Source organism: Danio rerio, chromosome 10 (genome assembly GCF_049306965.1).
Source record: "Danio rerio strain Tuebingen ecotype United States chromosome 10, GRCz12tu, whole genome shotgun sequence".
In the NCBI taxonomy this organism is placed as follows: domain Eukaryota; kingdom Metazoa; phylum Chordata; class Actinopteri; order Cypriniformes; family Danionidae; genus Danio; species Danio rerio.
In genome coordinates, this window is record NC_133185.1 from 50,257,519 (window position 1) to 50,273,492 (window position 15,974).

The window sequence follows — 15,974 nt, forward strand, 5'->3', positions numbered from 1 at the left end:
GTGTTCAAATGGGAAAACTTTTTGTTCATTATCCAGACATTTAAAAAGAATATATTTTAGAGCAGTGAGCACAATAACATGAAACTGTGATATTTTTATCCAAGGTTATCATATCGTCAGAATCTTAGCTCATGCTTAGTCGCTTCACACATTAATCATTAAAAGATTGTTGTATATATGTTAATGAGCAACGTGGACACACTCAGACTTCAATTTGTGTTAAAAGAGTCAGCATACTGCTGTAATTCACCCAAAAATCTATAAGTTCTGTCTTCATGTAAGGATGTAATATTATTATTGCGCCATTTCTTTTTACCATATGTTTGAGAAATAATAACAGCATACTCGTATTAACCGTTATTTTCCATCTACAGAATCGTGATCTTTATTATAAGCAAAAAAACACTCGTGATTCTTTTATCCTGAGTCGTCCAGCCTTAGTTCACACCCCTGATGTTTGCATTGTGGAGGATTAATCCATGCATGTGCTGCTGGAACATTGCTTCTCTGTGGTCTTTCATCACCGTGTAATAACTCACTCCGTCCTCTCAATTTGCTTTCTCATTATTTTGGTCTTCAAGTTTATTTGGAGGTGAAGTGGATAATAGTTTCAGTGTTAAGAGACATTCTCCCAATATTAAATATTTGGGAGAATGAGAATGTCATCATGTGCTCATCCTCATGTTATTATTTTGAGCTACACAAACACCAATCTTTATTTTCTTAATGTTTTATCATACACTTCATGTCTTTGAGCATGTTTAAAAGTGTTTAGGTGTAATCTAATGATTTTTATGCAAAGTTTATTTAAATGTTTTTTATTTTTATTTTGTTTTATTATTATAAGATGTATTAAATAATTTTTCAGGTTAAATATATTGCCAAATTTATCATGCAGAAGATCCAAAACACACAATTAGTAACGCTTTACAATAAAGTCTCATTAGTAAACAGTAGTTAATGCATTAAAATCAACAGTGAGAAATAAACACATCTATTTTTCACTATGTTAATGTTATTTAAAAACATATTACTTATCACTTGTTTAATAAAACATTTACAAATTTTGATTTTAATGATTCATTAAACAAATCTAAGAAAGGGACATTACCTAAGGTCATTAAAAGCTTTTGTAGTTTTCATTATGAGTTTAGTTAAAATAACTAATGTTAGCAAATGCAGCCGTGTTGGAGTGTTATTGAACAAAAAGCCTATAAATATTCAGAGCCTTTTCATTCAATATCTCAGCATGCTGTCAGCCAGATCAACATGTGAAAATATTCATGTTTAAGAAATGAATTATTCTGTGCTTTGGTGAACAACCACTGATATAAAAACACCTGAATATTATTAAACAACACTATTAAGTAATCATTGACTGTGGTTTGAAGTGTCCTCACAATGACAAGATAATATTTGTTCATTATATCACAATTGGGGCTGCACATTATGGAAAACATTGCAATAAATGCTGTGATATGAAATATGTTTCATTCATTTTCATTGAATTACTATTCATGAAGAATTCACTACAGAATGTTGGGGTGATTTTATAGAGGAGTACATCTGCATACATTATTATAACTAAAATGTTTAGGGGATTTTTATATTTGTCTGGTGTTTATTTAAAGATATATTTAATTTATATGCTTATATATTTATTAAATATATAAAAACTAATGTAAAATGACAGCTGGCGGTCTTCACTATAAAATGGTATTTAATTAATCCTTGTTCAAGCTTGTGTTTTAGTTTGTTGTGTCTGAATGCTTTAAACTTACTTTATCTGTTTAACCAAAAAACTCATTCAAATCCACAATGGTTTAACTTTGCCATTAATCTACAAACTCCTGGTCAACAATAATCCAAACTTGACATTGAAGATCCTGCAATGTGACTCTTGCAGATGTCTGATCACAATATATTTGTATTATTGACTATTTCCGCATGTCTTTTCACACTCGACTCAGACTGGTTGTGTGTTAAACCGGGCAGATTTATTTCTATTGTACACCACAGAGGCACATCTCTGATCTCCAAGGTTATGCTTGAGGACGTCCAGGTTTCGTAATGTGACTTTTCTCCTTCTCAGACAGTAATCTTAGCTTCGCAGGACTGTTATGCAAGACGTTTCCTTTCCATGTCACATCACATGCCCTTGTGTGGCTCTCAAAGTGGAACTAAAGGTTTTCTGGGAAATTGTGCTGAATGTGCTGTATCATAATCAAACACAGCAGGCCAGTGCAGCGGTCAAACCTGCTGCTGTGACTCTTTTAATTCTGTAGCTTTCCAGTGACATGAATGTAGATGCATCTGTAAACATTAGTGGCTCTTCATTCATGGTTTTTCAGATGAGGTGTGTAAAATACAAGCAAGTGGCTCTTCATATATGAAGGTCAAAGTCAGCTTTATTGTCATTGTTCTGCCACATGTACAGACAAACAAAGAAATGAAATGATGTTACTCTCAGATTCTGGGGGATTACAGATAACAAAAACTGTCTGTCTGTCTGTGTCCGTCTGTCCGTCCGTCTGTCTGTCTGTCTGTCCGTCTGTCCACTCGCCCGCCTATCTATCTGTCTGTCTGTCTGTCCGTCCGTCCGTCCGTCCGTCCGTCCGTCTGTCCACTCGCCCGCCTATCTATCTATCTGTCTGTCTGTCTGTCTGTCTGTCTGTCCGTCCGTCCACTCGCCCGCCTATCCATCTATCTATCTATCTATCTATCTATCTATCTATCTATCTATCTATCTATCTATCTATCTATCTATCTATCTATCTATCTATCTATCTATCTATCTATCTATCTATCTATCTATCTATCTATCTATCTGTCTGTCTGTCTGTCTGTCTGTCTGTCTGTCTGTCTCTGTCCGTCCGTCCGTCCGTCTGTCTGTCCACTCGCCCGCCTATCTATCTATCTATCTATCTATCTATCTATCTATCTATCTATCTATCTATCTATCTATCTATCTATCTATCTGTCAATCTGTCTGTCCGTCCGTCCGTCCGTCTGTCTGTCCACTCGCCCGCCTATCTATCTATCTATCTATCTATCTATCTATCTATCTATCTATCTATCTATCTATCTATCTATCTATCTATCTATCTATCTATCTATCTATCTATCTATCTATCTATCTATCTATCTGTCAATCTGTCTGTCCGTCCGTCCGTCCGTCCGTCTGTCTTTTTGTCTGTCTGTCTGTCCGTCCGTCCGTCTGTCCGTCCAATTCTTAATCTCAATCTGTTCATCTATCTGTCCGTATCCACCTAACTATCCGTCCGTCTATCCGTTTATCTATCTATCTATCTATCTATCTATCTATCTGTCCGTCCGTCCGTCCGTCCGTCCGTCCGTCCGTCCGTCCGTCCGTCCGTCCGTCCGTCCTTCCATCTATCTTAGTGCATCTGTGTGGATAACTTCTATCTGTCATCTGTCTATCCCTATCTTTCTATCCATCCGTCTTTGTATATGTATCAGTGTGTGTGCAACTCCAAAAGTGTCAGCAGATGCATGTGCTTTGATTAAATTGTTGTGAAATCTATGAAGAAGGTGCACACTACAGGCTTTCCTCATCTCATGTGTCCTGCTGCGAGACAATACGACACGCGCTCCCCGAATTTACCACACTGAGCTCTTTATCTCCTCAAAGCAGGAAAGCCTATTAGATGTTTACCAGGTCAGTCGGAGCTCCAGTGTGACTTCACTGTCACTGAATCACAGTGACCTCACATAAAGTCCTCATGTGCTGCTGTGCTGTAGAGCTGCTCTTCTTTTGAGTCTCTGCATGAACCGAAAGCTTTTCAGATGATTTATTATGCAATCAAACATTATGCTTATCAAATGCTGGACAAAGCAGTTTACAGAAGTTTGACCCCCTATCACAGTTTACGGGTTTCTCTCTCCAATTCCATGTTTTCAATGAATTAATAGCGTATTAGGCCAATAGTATGGATAAGGCGATATCTTATCATTTATAAAACGTCAACTCTTACTTTAAATTATCTTCATAACATCAGTTAAGTGTTTGAAGTCACTGCTTATTTAATTTATATTATTTTGAAAAGCTTGAATAGGCATTCAGGAGGAGGAGGGTTGAAGACCTCTGCTCTATTAAAACAAATTACATTGACATTAGGAGACTTGTTTCAAAATTGTATTCTGCCATCCAGTCCACCAAGGACCACCTGCTCCAGTTCTGGTATGTGGAGAGATTTTTGCTGGAGGAATCTTACCAGATAATTTATAACCCCCAAGTTAACATTCATGAAAACACGGTAGAAGGACAGGGGACAGTGCAGGAGGAAATGTGGAGAAGACTTTTGCATATTTTGGAGTTGCCCAGCCATTCAGTCATACTGGCAGGACGTAATGCAAGTGATACGAAATATTTTTTGGTGATGATGTGGACTTTTCTTTCAAAATAATTTACCAGGGAAATATTGCGGCCAACTTAACGGTAACAGACAAGCATTTATTAAAACTGCTTCTAGCAACCAGTAAGAAAACTGTGACTCGAAAGTGGCTACAACTAGAACCCCCTACAAAATCTGAATGGTTGGATATCATATCTAATGTTCAGAATATGGAGAGGATGACTTTTTCTTTAAAACTACAAATGGACAAATACCTGCAATATTGGTAGAAAGAAATTTCTATAATCTGATTTCTTTATGTATTTGTTAATGTGACCTGTAAGGAAATATGTAATAAGTTCCTATGTAAAAGTTTTTTTTTTGTTTATTTTAATCTATTATTTGTATTTTTTCCTTGTTTTCTTCCTTACAAAAAAAGAGAAATAAAAATAAAGTATAAAAAAAAATTTCAATTAAATTAAAAAAATAAAATTTATGTGTGTGTGTATAAACTTAATAAAATAAAATAAAAAATCAGGGTGTCTGCAGGGTCTTAAAAAATCTTGAATTAACTTAAATATAGTGCAATAATTTCAATCGGGGCTTAATTTCTTTGTTTACAGTGCATTCGAAAAGTATTTATAGCGCTTGACTTTTTCCACGTTTTTTATAATACAGCCTTATTCCAAAATGCATTAAATTGATTGATTTCCTGAACATTCTATACACAATCCTCCATAACGACAATGTGAAAAAAATGTTTTTGAAATTGTTGCAAATGTATTAAAAATAAAAGACCTGTAAAATTACATGTTCATCAGTATTCACAACGTTTGCTCAATACTCTGTTGATGCACCTTTGGCAGCAATAACAGCCTTGAGTCTTGTTGAATATGATGCACAGGCTCTGCACACCTGTCTTTGGAAATGTTTGCCCGTTCCTCTTTGCAGTACCTCTCAAGCTCTATCAGGTTGGATGGGAAGTGACGGTGTACAGCCATTTTCAGATCTCTCCAGAGATGTTCAATAGGATTTAGGTCTGGGCTCTGGCTGGGCCACTCAAGGACATTCACCGAGTTGTTGTTGTGCCACTGCATTGATATGTTGGTGGTGTGCTTTGGGTCATTGTCCTGCTGGAAGATGAAGCGTCGCCCCAGTCTGAGGTGGAGAGCACTCTTGTGCAGGTCTTCATTCAGGATGTCTCTGTACATCGCTGCATTCATCTTTCCCTCTATCCTGACTAGTCTTCCAGCTCCTGCTGCTGAAACACATCCCCACAGCATGATGCCAACACCACCATGCTTCACTGTAGGGATGCTGTTAGCCTGGTGATGAGCGCCGCCTGCTGTTCTCCAAAAGTAACGCCTGGCGTTCACTCCAAACAGTTCAGTTTGAGTCTCATCAGAGCAGAGAGTTTAGTTTCTGATGCTCTGAGAGTCCTTCAGATGCCTTTTGGCAAACTCCAAATAGTTTTATTTAGGCTAGAATAAATATTTTTTCAATAGTCTACAGAACAAACCATCATTATACAATATCTTGCCTAATTACCCTAACCTGCCTAGTTACCCTAATTACCCTAGTGAAGCCTTTAAATGTCACTTTAAGCTGTATAGAAGTGTCTTGAAGAATATCTAGTCTAATATAATTGACTGTCATCATGACAAAGAGAAAATAAATCAGTTATTAGAGATGAGTTATTAAAACTATCATGCTCAGAAATGTTTTGAAGAAATCTGCTCTCTGTTAAACAGAAAATGGGGAAAAAAATAAACAGGGGGTGAATAATTCTGACTTCAAATGTACCTGAGTTCAATTTAGAGCTTCTTGTCAAAGCCTGTGAATACTGATGTACATGTGATTTTTCTGCTTTTTTATTTTTGATAAATTTGCAACAATTTCAAAAACTCTTTTTCCACATTAGCATTATGGGGGATAGTGTGTAGAATGTACACTTTAAACCACAGGTGTCAAACTCAGTTCCTGGAGGGCCGCAGCTCTGCACAGTTTAGTTCCAACCCTAATTAAACACACCTGATCAAACTAATTGAGTCCTTCAGGCTTGTTTGAAACCTACAGGTAAGTGTGTTGGAGCAGGGTTGGAACTAAACTACAGTATGCAGGGCTTCCGCCCTCCAGGAATTGAGTTTGACACCCCTGCTATAAAGAATAAAAGCAGGTGAAAACAGACTTCTTAATTGTTTACAGCCACAGGTTGCTAACACAACAAACTTATTGTTTACTTATTCTCTTACTCTGTCTCTTACCTATTTCTCAACAGTCGTGGGACATCTTCTTCCGTAACGCTAACGCTGGCGTGGCTCCAGGTTCTGCCTACCAAAGTGTTCCTCCAATGGGGCTCTCAGGACTCTCTCAGTCGCAGGCGCTGATTGGAGCACAGCCCAATGTGGAGAAACTAGTGGAAGACCACCTGGCTGTGCAGTCCCTCATCAGAGCATATCAGGTATGAAGATGGAAATGAGGATTTAATCATGGAGATCTTCAGCTGCTGAGTTCATAGTTTTCTTCATTAATGTACACACAGCACCCCACATTCACAGAAAAACACAGAATTGTTGACATTTTTGCAGATTTGTTAAAAAACCCTGAAATATCACATGGGCCTAAGTATTCAGAGCCTTTCCTCAGTATTTAACTTTAGATCTAATCCAGCCGTGAGTCTTTTTGGGAAAGATGCAACAAGTTTTTCACAGCTGGATTTGGGGATCCTCCGCCATTCCTCCTTACAGATCCTCTCCAGTTCTGTCAGGATGGATGGTAAAGGTTTGTGGAAAGCCATTCTTAGGTCTCTTCAGAGATGCTCAATTGTGTTAAATTCGGGGCTCTGGGTGGGCCATTCAAGAACTGTTACTGAGTTGTTGTGAAGCCACTCCTTCATTATTTTACCTTTCTTATTTGCATTGTGAGCTGTAATGTCTTGTATAGACCGGTGTGTGGCTTTCCTAATCAAGTCCAGTCAGTATAATCAAACACAGCTGGACTGAAATGAAGGTGTAGATCCATCTCAAGGATGATCAGAAGAAACGAACAGCACCTGAGTGCACAGCAAAGGGTCTGAACACCTAGGCCCATGTGATATTTCAGCTTTTCTTTTTTAATAAATCTGCAGAAAGGTCAACGATGCTGTGTTTGTCTGTCAGTATGTGCTGCTGTGTGGATATTAATGAGGAAAACAATGCACTTAAATGATTTTAGCAAACGGCTACAACATAAAGAGTGGAACATTTACGGGGGTCTGAATACTGAATACACACTGTATATATATATATACACAACCCCAAATCAAAAGAGTTGGGACAGCTTTTAGAGTTGAGTCTGCGTGTAAGTCCTATTGCTTGTCCACAGGTCAGAGGTCATCATATTGCCAAACTCGACCCTTTGGGCATCAGTTGTGTAAATTTTGACAATGCCCCGATTACTGTGGGGCTCCATCAGTCCGGTGAGAACTGCTTGTGTTGTTGAGCACAGGGATGGGCGATATGCGTGAACAATTATAGCTCAATATTTTCTGCTGTTTGTTGCGATTAATTTATAATAAGTATTAAGTGGTAATAATTAAACTATTCAATAATAATTCAGAAGTTTCCTCTGAGAGACAAATAGTCCTTTTTTTTTATTTATTTATTATATTTCCCTTTTTTTATTGGATCGTTATTTTTAATAATTTTTCTTTATTTATTATATATATATGTAGTATATTAGACCCCCTAGTTTTTCGCAAATCTGCTATGGCTGAATTCTACGCAAAATCAACAATAAGTCACTAAATTTTGAGATCCTGCAAAATTCTTAATTAAACGCAAAATAACAATAAAATAATAATCTCAAACTTCCAGTTCTAAACCATTTAATCAAATTATATTTATTTCAGTTTGCATTTAATTGTTTCAGATGACTTATAGAGGTTGCTTACGCAGCGCACGGGATGTATTTGAGTGTCTCTCGAAAAATGACGTCTCACCTGTGCCCTTAAAATCCTGACAAGGGGGCCAGAATTGTTTTGCAGACGTGGATAAAGCGTGAATGATTTACATGTGAAGTCAATGCAAAGATGCCATTAGACATCATTCATTCATTCATTTTCTTTTCGGCTCAGTCCCTTTATAAATCTGGGGTCGCCACAGTGGAATGAACCGCCAACTTATCTGACACATTCTTCCGCAACAGATTCCCTTCCAGCAGCAACCCATCACTGGGATACATTCATTCACACTCATTCACACTCATACACTACGGACAATTTTTAGCTTACCCAATTCACCTGTGCCGCATGTCTTTGGACGTGTGGGGGAAACCGGAGCACCTGGAGGAAACCCACACCAACACGGGAAGAACATGTAAACTCTAGAAATACCAACTGACCCAGCCGAGGCTTGATCCAGCGACCTTCTTGCTGTGTGCCGTGAGCACTACCTACTGCGCCACCACGTCGCCACGATTAGACATCCTGCAGCGCAAATTGAGTGAATGACACTGCACGAATTGGGCGTTTGGGTGTTTAAAGCGCTTCAGACAAAAGAAAGTGTGAGCAAACATCTAACAAATGGAGCAGTGCAGACAGAAAAACAAGCAGCTTACAATAATGGAGATTGGTTCAAAGGACATTAGTCTCCTGTTGTTTAAAGCAGCTAATCAGGCTATTAGCAGATCTATTATATCAGAAACTTGCTTTGTTTACTAAAATTGCATTTGCGTTGTAAACCTAAATATAAGTAAAAAAGCTATTATTTTTATTTCAAGTTTTTAGCTACTAAAAATCAAAATAATTCCACATTCTGCCGATTTCTATACTAAATTATTTGCAGAAATATCAATGAATGTCACAGATGTTTGTCTGGCCTGTGTATCGCCCATCCCTAGTTGTGTGTGTGAGTGCGAGTGTGTTTTTCATTCAGTGTGTTAACATTGCTGTGTGTATGTTTCTCTGTTTTTCTGTGCTCTCTCTGCTGGTTTTCACTCTCGCTCTCACCTCCTCATCTGTCTGTTTGTTGGGTTATTGTCCTCCTTTCTCCTCTTCTTCTTCAATCTGTTGCTCTTGTTCCTGGACCTCCTGCAGATTCGCGGACACCACGTAGCGCAGCTGGATCCTCTGGGCATTTTGGATGCAGATCTCGATTCGTGCGTCCCTGCTGATATAATCACGTCCTCTGATAAACTCGGTGAGGTTTTGATATCAGGCATTGGAGTGATTTGAATCTGGCGTAATTGTTTTTGTGCCGCTGCTCATGTCCTCCATTCTTACCTGGAGCATGCATGTAGAGCTCTTTAGATATTTGCAGTGGGTAAAGTGCTGAGTGGTGTTTATGTGCAGTTTCAAATCATGTTTGCGTTAATTACAAACTTTCCCTGGGAATGTGTGATGTTAGCCTTGTTCTAAAAGTCTGTTCATTTATTGTTTATTTACACTTAAATCACAGACAGTTACTTATTACCTGTATTGTTTATTATAATTTAAGCAAACAATTTATATATGAATTTATATAATAAATATATACAATTTTCATAGAGTTATATAAAGTTAAATCTGGCATAACTATATATATATATATATATATATATGTATATATATATATATATATATATATATATATATATATATATATATATATATATATATATATATATATATATATATATATATATATTAATAATTAATAAGAGTAATAATATATTAATAATATGAATTAATTATATAATATAATCTTAATAAATAATAAAATTAATAATATATTAATAATATGAATTAATAATAATAATATAATAACATTTATTTAATGTTTATATATGTGTGTGTGTCAATTGTAAATATGCATTTATTATATATTGTTAGTTATAATTTAAGTTATATTATATTATAATTTAATAATTTAAGTTATATTAAGTTATATAAGTTATAATTAGTTATAATTTAAGTAAAAATTTAGATATTAATTAAATATTTTTTTACTTACATTCATATATAAACGTAACATAAATCTAGCATATTTTTGAATATAATATTTATGATAATTATTTATGGATTATTTATAATATTACAAATAATATTTATTTTAGTTTGCACCCTACCTGCACACATACAGGCGTCTGGCTTTGCCCACTGTAAATGCTGTTTCCTCATTTTATTGTATGTCACTCTTGACATCAGTAGTGTTGATCAGTGAAGCGCTCGCCTTGTCTAGTGTGATGTTGTAGTTCCTCTTTCTCTCTGCAGATTGTCTTTTTCATATCCTCCCATAGAGACTCTTATATTGCACTGGTAATTTACAGGCTGTTGTTTGCTTCTCTGTGTGCTGTGATTGGCACTTGCTTTATTTCCCATTGCAGTGTGCACATACTGTGTGTTTGTTTGCATGTACACACATTCAGCAGATATAATTGAAAACTTTATCAAGGATGAGCCACCGTTGCACATTTAGCATGCTGAGGAAGATTGTGGTTAGTTTACTCTAAAAACAATTAACGTTGCTATTTCAGAAATGTGAACTGTCAAGATGACTTGTCTACCTAGTTTCCACAGTATAAATATTTAAATAATTAACTTTTATGTTAAATAGTTTATGATGTCTTGTCAAAACAAAGGTACTTTGAGGCTAATTTATGCTTCTGCGTCAATTATGCGCATATGCTTCGTGCAGCACATAGCCCTTGCTGTCGGTGACGCTGACGCGGACCTCTCCAAAAATGTAACTACACGTCGCAACGATGCATATCACAAGCTCGGCTCTGTGATTCGTTGTAGCACTGACGAGTGGGGGTGGGGGAGAGAGCTGTGCATACCCAATGTGTGGAGTCCTGTGAATGAGCTCTAAATGGAAACTCTTGTTTTGTGTTTACCTTATGATTAAAGTTGTTGCATGTCCGCCGATTCCCGCCTCAAAATGAGCGAGTTTGAGATACTTGTATATTAAGGTAGCGTTCAGAAAAAAAACAAAAAAAGCAAAGTAACTCGACACAGAGGAAAAAACCTGCTGACAGCTAGCGCTTCGAAAGTGTAATTGCAGAGCAACACAAACAGCGTGCATAAGTATGAATGCGCGGCAACGCGCAGGGCATGTGCCGTGGGTCACGCCGATCACTCGACCAAGAAGTGTAAATCAGGCTTTATTAGGGTCGACTCAGAATCGTCTCAAAGTGTTGACTCTGAATCGCCTCGAAGGGTTGAATCTAAATTGCCTTGTATGGGTCGACTCAGATCGCCTCATATAGGTTGACTCTAAATCACCTCATCCAGGTTGACTCTGAATCACCTTATATGGGTCTACTCCGAATCGCCTTCAAGGAGTCAACTCTGAATTGGTTGGAAAGTTTTACTCTGAATTGCCTCGAAGGGTGGACTCGGATTCGCCTCGAAGGGTGGACCGCATCGCCTGCAAGGGTCGACTCTGAATCGCCTGCAAGGGTCGACTCTGAATCGCCTGCATGGGTCGACTCTGAATCGCCTGCAAGGGTCAACTCTGAAAAGCCTGCAAGGGTCGACTCTGAATCGCCTGCAAGGGTCGACTCTGAATCGCCTGCAAGGGTCGACTCTGAATCGCCTGCAATGGTCGACTCTGAATCGCCTGCAAGTGTCGACTCTGAATGGCCTGCAAGGGTCGACTCTGAATGGCCTGCAAGGGTCGACTCTGAATGGCCTGTAAGAGTCGACTCTGAATCGCCTACATGGGTCAACTCTGAATCGCCTGTAAGGGTCCACTCTGAATCACCTGCAAGGGTCCACTCTGAATCGCCTGCAAGGGTCTACCTTGAATCGTCGTGAAGAGTCGCCAATGAATCGCCTGCAAGGGTCTACTCTGTATCGCCTACAAGGGTCGACTCTGTATCGCCTGCAAGGGTCGACTCTGTATCGCCTGTAAGGGTCGACTCTGAATCGCCTTCAAGGGTCAACTTTAAATCACCTCTAATGGTCGACTCTGAATTGGTTGGAAGGGTCTACTCTGAATTGCTCCACAGGGCTGTTCTCAGCCCACTCCTGTACTCCCTGTACACACATGACTGTACAGCCAAACACAGCTCCAACGTCATCGTTAAAATTGCTGATGACTCAACAGTGGTGGGCCTAATTACAGATAATGATGAGACGACCTACAGAGAGGAGGTGCACACTCTGACGTAGTGGTGTGAGGAAAACCACCTCTCACTCAACATTAGCAAAACCAAGGACCTGGTGGTGGATTTCAGGAGAGAGAAGAGAGAACACACCCCCATCACCATCAACGGGACGGCAGTGGAGGGAGTCAGCACTTTTAAGTTTCTTGAAGTCCACATCGCTGAGGATTTGACATGGACTGCTTACACAGACACGGTGCTGAGGAAGGCACAACAACGCCTCTTCTTCCTCAGGTGTCTTAGGAGGTTTGGAATGAGCCCCCACATCCTTCGCTAGTTCTACACCTGCACTGTGGAGAGCATCCTGTCTGGCTGTTTCACGACCTGGTATGGAAATAGCACCAGCAGCAATCGCAAAGGCCTACATAGGACTGTGCGAACTGCTGGAAGCGTAGTAGGAGGTGAGCTTCCCTCCCTCCAGGACATCTACACCAGGCGATGCATGAGGAAAGCCAAGAGAATTATCAGTGACTCCAGCCACCCAAGCCATAGACTTTTCTCTCTGCTACCCTCAGGCAGACAGTTCTGCAGCATCCGATCACGCACCAGCCGGCTGAAGCTTCTTCCCTCAGACTATCAGGCTGATGAACACTTCATGACTGTACAGTCACCACACACAGACTCTTCCATACCCCTCACTGCACACCATCAATATGTAGCATGCACTGCACTTTAACCAATCCATACTTGAAACAACACTATATACAACTATGTGGACACCTATTCATTGTACATATCGCTGTCAATTTTACACTGTCGTTGTATTTGCACTGTCTGCATTTTGCACCGTCTGTATTTTGTACCGTCTGTATTTTGCACCGTCTGTATTTCGCACGGTCTGTATTTTGCACTGTCGTTGTATTTGCACTATTTGTATTTTGTACTGTCTGGAGCCAGCACCTAAGCTTTTTACTCATCTTAGCACACGTGCTGCTGATGATGTGACAATAAAAGTGATTTGATTTGATTTGACTCTTAATTGGTTGGAAGGGTCAATTCTGTCTTGGTTGGAAGGGTCAACTCTAAATTGGTTGGAAGGGTCGGCTCTGAATCGGTTGGATAGGTCTACTCTAAATTGATTGGAAGGGTCTTCTCTGAATCGGTTGGATGGGTCGACTCTGACTTGGTTGGAAGGGTCAACTCTAAATCGTTTGGAAGGGTCGGCTCTGAATCGGTTGGATAGGTCTACTCTAAATTGATTGGAAGGGTCAACTCTGAATCGGTTGGAAGGGTTGACTCTGACTTGGTTGGAAGGGTCTACTCTGAATCGGTTGGAAGGGTCGGCTCTGAATCGGTTGGAAGGGTCGACTCTAAATTGATTGGAAGGGTCTTTGAATCGGTTGGAAGGGTTGACTCTGACTTGGTTGGATAGGTCTACTCTAAATTGATTGGAAGGGTCGACTCTGACTTGGTTGGAAGGGTCGGCTCTGAATCGGTTGGATAGGTCTACTCTAAATTGATTGGAAGGGTCGACTCTGACTTGGTTGGAAGGGTCGGCTCTGAATCGGTTGGATAGGTCTACTCTAAATTGATTGGAAGGGTCAACTCTGACTTGGTTGGAAGGGTCGGCTCTGAATCGGTTGGATAGATCTACTCTAAATTGATTGGAAGGGTCTACTCTGACTTGGTTGGAAGGGTCGACTCTGAATTGGTTGGAAGGGTCGGCTCTGAATCGGTTGGATAGGTCTACTCTAAATTGATTGGAAGGGTCAACTCTGACTTGGTTGGAAGGGTCGGCTCTGAATCGGTTGGATAGGTCTACTCTAAATTGATTGGAAGGGTCTACTCTGACTTGGTTGGAAGGGTCGACTCTGACTTGGTTGGAAAGGTCGACTCTGAATTGGTTGGATAGGTTTACTCTGAATAGGTTGGAAGGGTCAACTCTGAATGGTCTCAAAGAGTTGACTATGAATCGCCTGGAGGGGTGGACCCCCGAATCATTTGGAAGGGTCGACTCCGAAGAGTTTGCCCAGAGTTTTCTGAATTGTATGCATTTAAATCTGTTGTAGATTTAATCTGCTTGTATCTGCTCATACAAATTAGGAAAAATATTACAGTAGACAATGCATTTTGTGATTCCATTAAATAAATGATAGAGCATACTTTATAATGGTCGATTTTTAGTGCACAGCCCTATTGCTACTCATTATAAAACTGTTTTAGCAGTGCAATACTGCAGCAAACCTAAATAAAAGTGTGAAAAACATTGAGATTTATTTTCAGCATCCAGACAGCTTTGCCTCTTCAGATCTCTTTGTTCTAAGAGTAAAGCAGGCGAGTGATATTTTACAGCCTTTATGAATGTGGCAGGCTGATTGTTAGAGAGTTTCTGTGTACGGTGAGTGAGTTTCTCTCTGTACGCCGCATTGCTCTACCTCTAATTCAGTGGAAACGCTGCGCTCAGGGCTTTTCCTCAGAACAACTCACAGGTTCAGTTCATGTCAGGGTGTTGCGTGTATAACATTAGACAGACTGCTGTGCTTACTTTTATGTGTTTTTTTAAATCAATTTTAATATTATTATTTTAAAATGTGTATGTACACATAACTACAGCCAGCTTATTTTAACACATTATTTATTATATGTTGCTAAGAAATGTCTTATTTGAATTTTTCGATGAGGCAAGTGAAAGAAAAAGTCAGGGCATTTAGCCCTGTATAAGTCAGATTTTTCAGTCATTATGGTCTTAAAAAGATCTATTAAAGTCTTACATTTGACTCGCTGAAATCAGAAACCCTGTAGTCTGACCCGGTATCAAAAATGCATTTATGCAACTCTGCTTGGCACTGCCATTCTGCTCTTCACTGGATCTCAGCTGGCATATGTGGAGGTTTCCCTCAATACCCTTGCCTTGGGTCTGTTTCTTCCATAATATCCTGATCCTCACAGACGGTCAGCTTTAGCCTCGATGCTCCAGCTTTAGGCTTTGACTTTAGGAAGATTCTCCCAAAGTCACCTTTGCTTGATTCCAGTTCATAATGTTTCCGGTTAAAGCTCAGGTGAAGTGCTTTAAAATCTGCATTTTAATTTCGATGTTTAAACATGCAATATTAAAACATGCACACACACAAGTCCCACACACACACACACTGAAGGTTGAACACCATATCTGACGTGGCCTGCAGTTTAGTTTAGTCTAGTTTTACTGGTGTTGCAGGATGTTTCACCGTGTTTACAGTACATGCCTGCAGAATCAAGGAGCACGTGTGTAGTTTGTGTGGACCAGTAAATATGAGAGCAAAGGTCAGAACAAACTGCAAATACGCTGCATTTCTTAATATTTCTGTCTTGTTTCCTGTCCAAATATCCAACAGTTCTGAAACCAAGAAGCATTTTCTTATTATTTTTCAAGCATATAGTCTTGTTTTCAGAAATAATGAGTGAAAATGAAGTGAGTTTTACCTTAAAGCAAGCAAATTAATCTTGTATTTCCTTTGAAATAATTTGCTTGTTGTGTTCGTCATGCATGTTCTGATCAATACGTTTCCATCTGTA

The 15,974-nt window shown here is 39.1% G+C and overlaps 1 protein-coding gene across 6 annotated transcripts in view; it reads left to right on the forward strand.

Annotated features, from left to right (window-relative positions):
• The window catches only part of ogdhb (oxoglutarate dehydrogenase b), a 57,770-nt gene that overhangs the window by 5,917 nt on the left and 35,879 nt on the right, over positions 1-15,974 (forward strand). For 4 of the 6 annotated variants that reach the window (XM_073915229.1, XM_073915226.1, XM_001338145.9 and 1 more), the window contains exons 3-4: positions 6,634-6,816; positions 9,430-9,532. Coding sequence is in view for 5 of the 6 variants with exons in the window: in XM_073915226.1 (XP_073771327.1) it covers positions 6,634-6,816; positions 9,430-9,532 (286 nt within the window). In the remaining variant the exon portion in view is untranslated. Of the gene's footprint in view, positions 1-6,633; positions 6,817-7,718; positions 7,813-9,429; positions 9,533-15,974 lie in introns of all 6 variants that reach the window. The other 2 variants (XM_073915228.1, XM_021479477.3) reach the window with 1 other exon arrangement.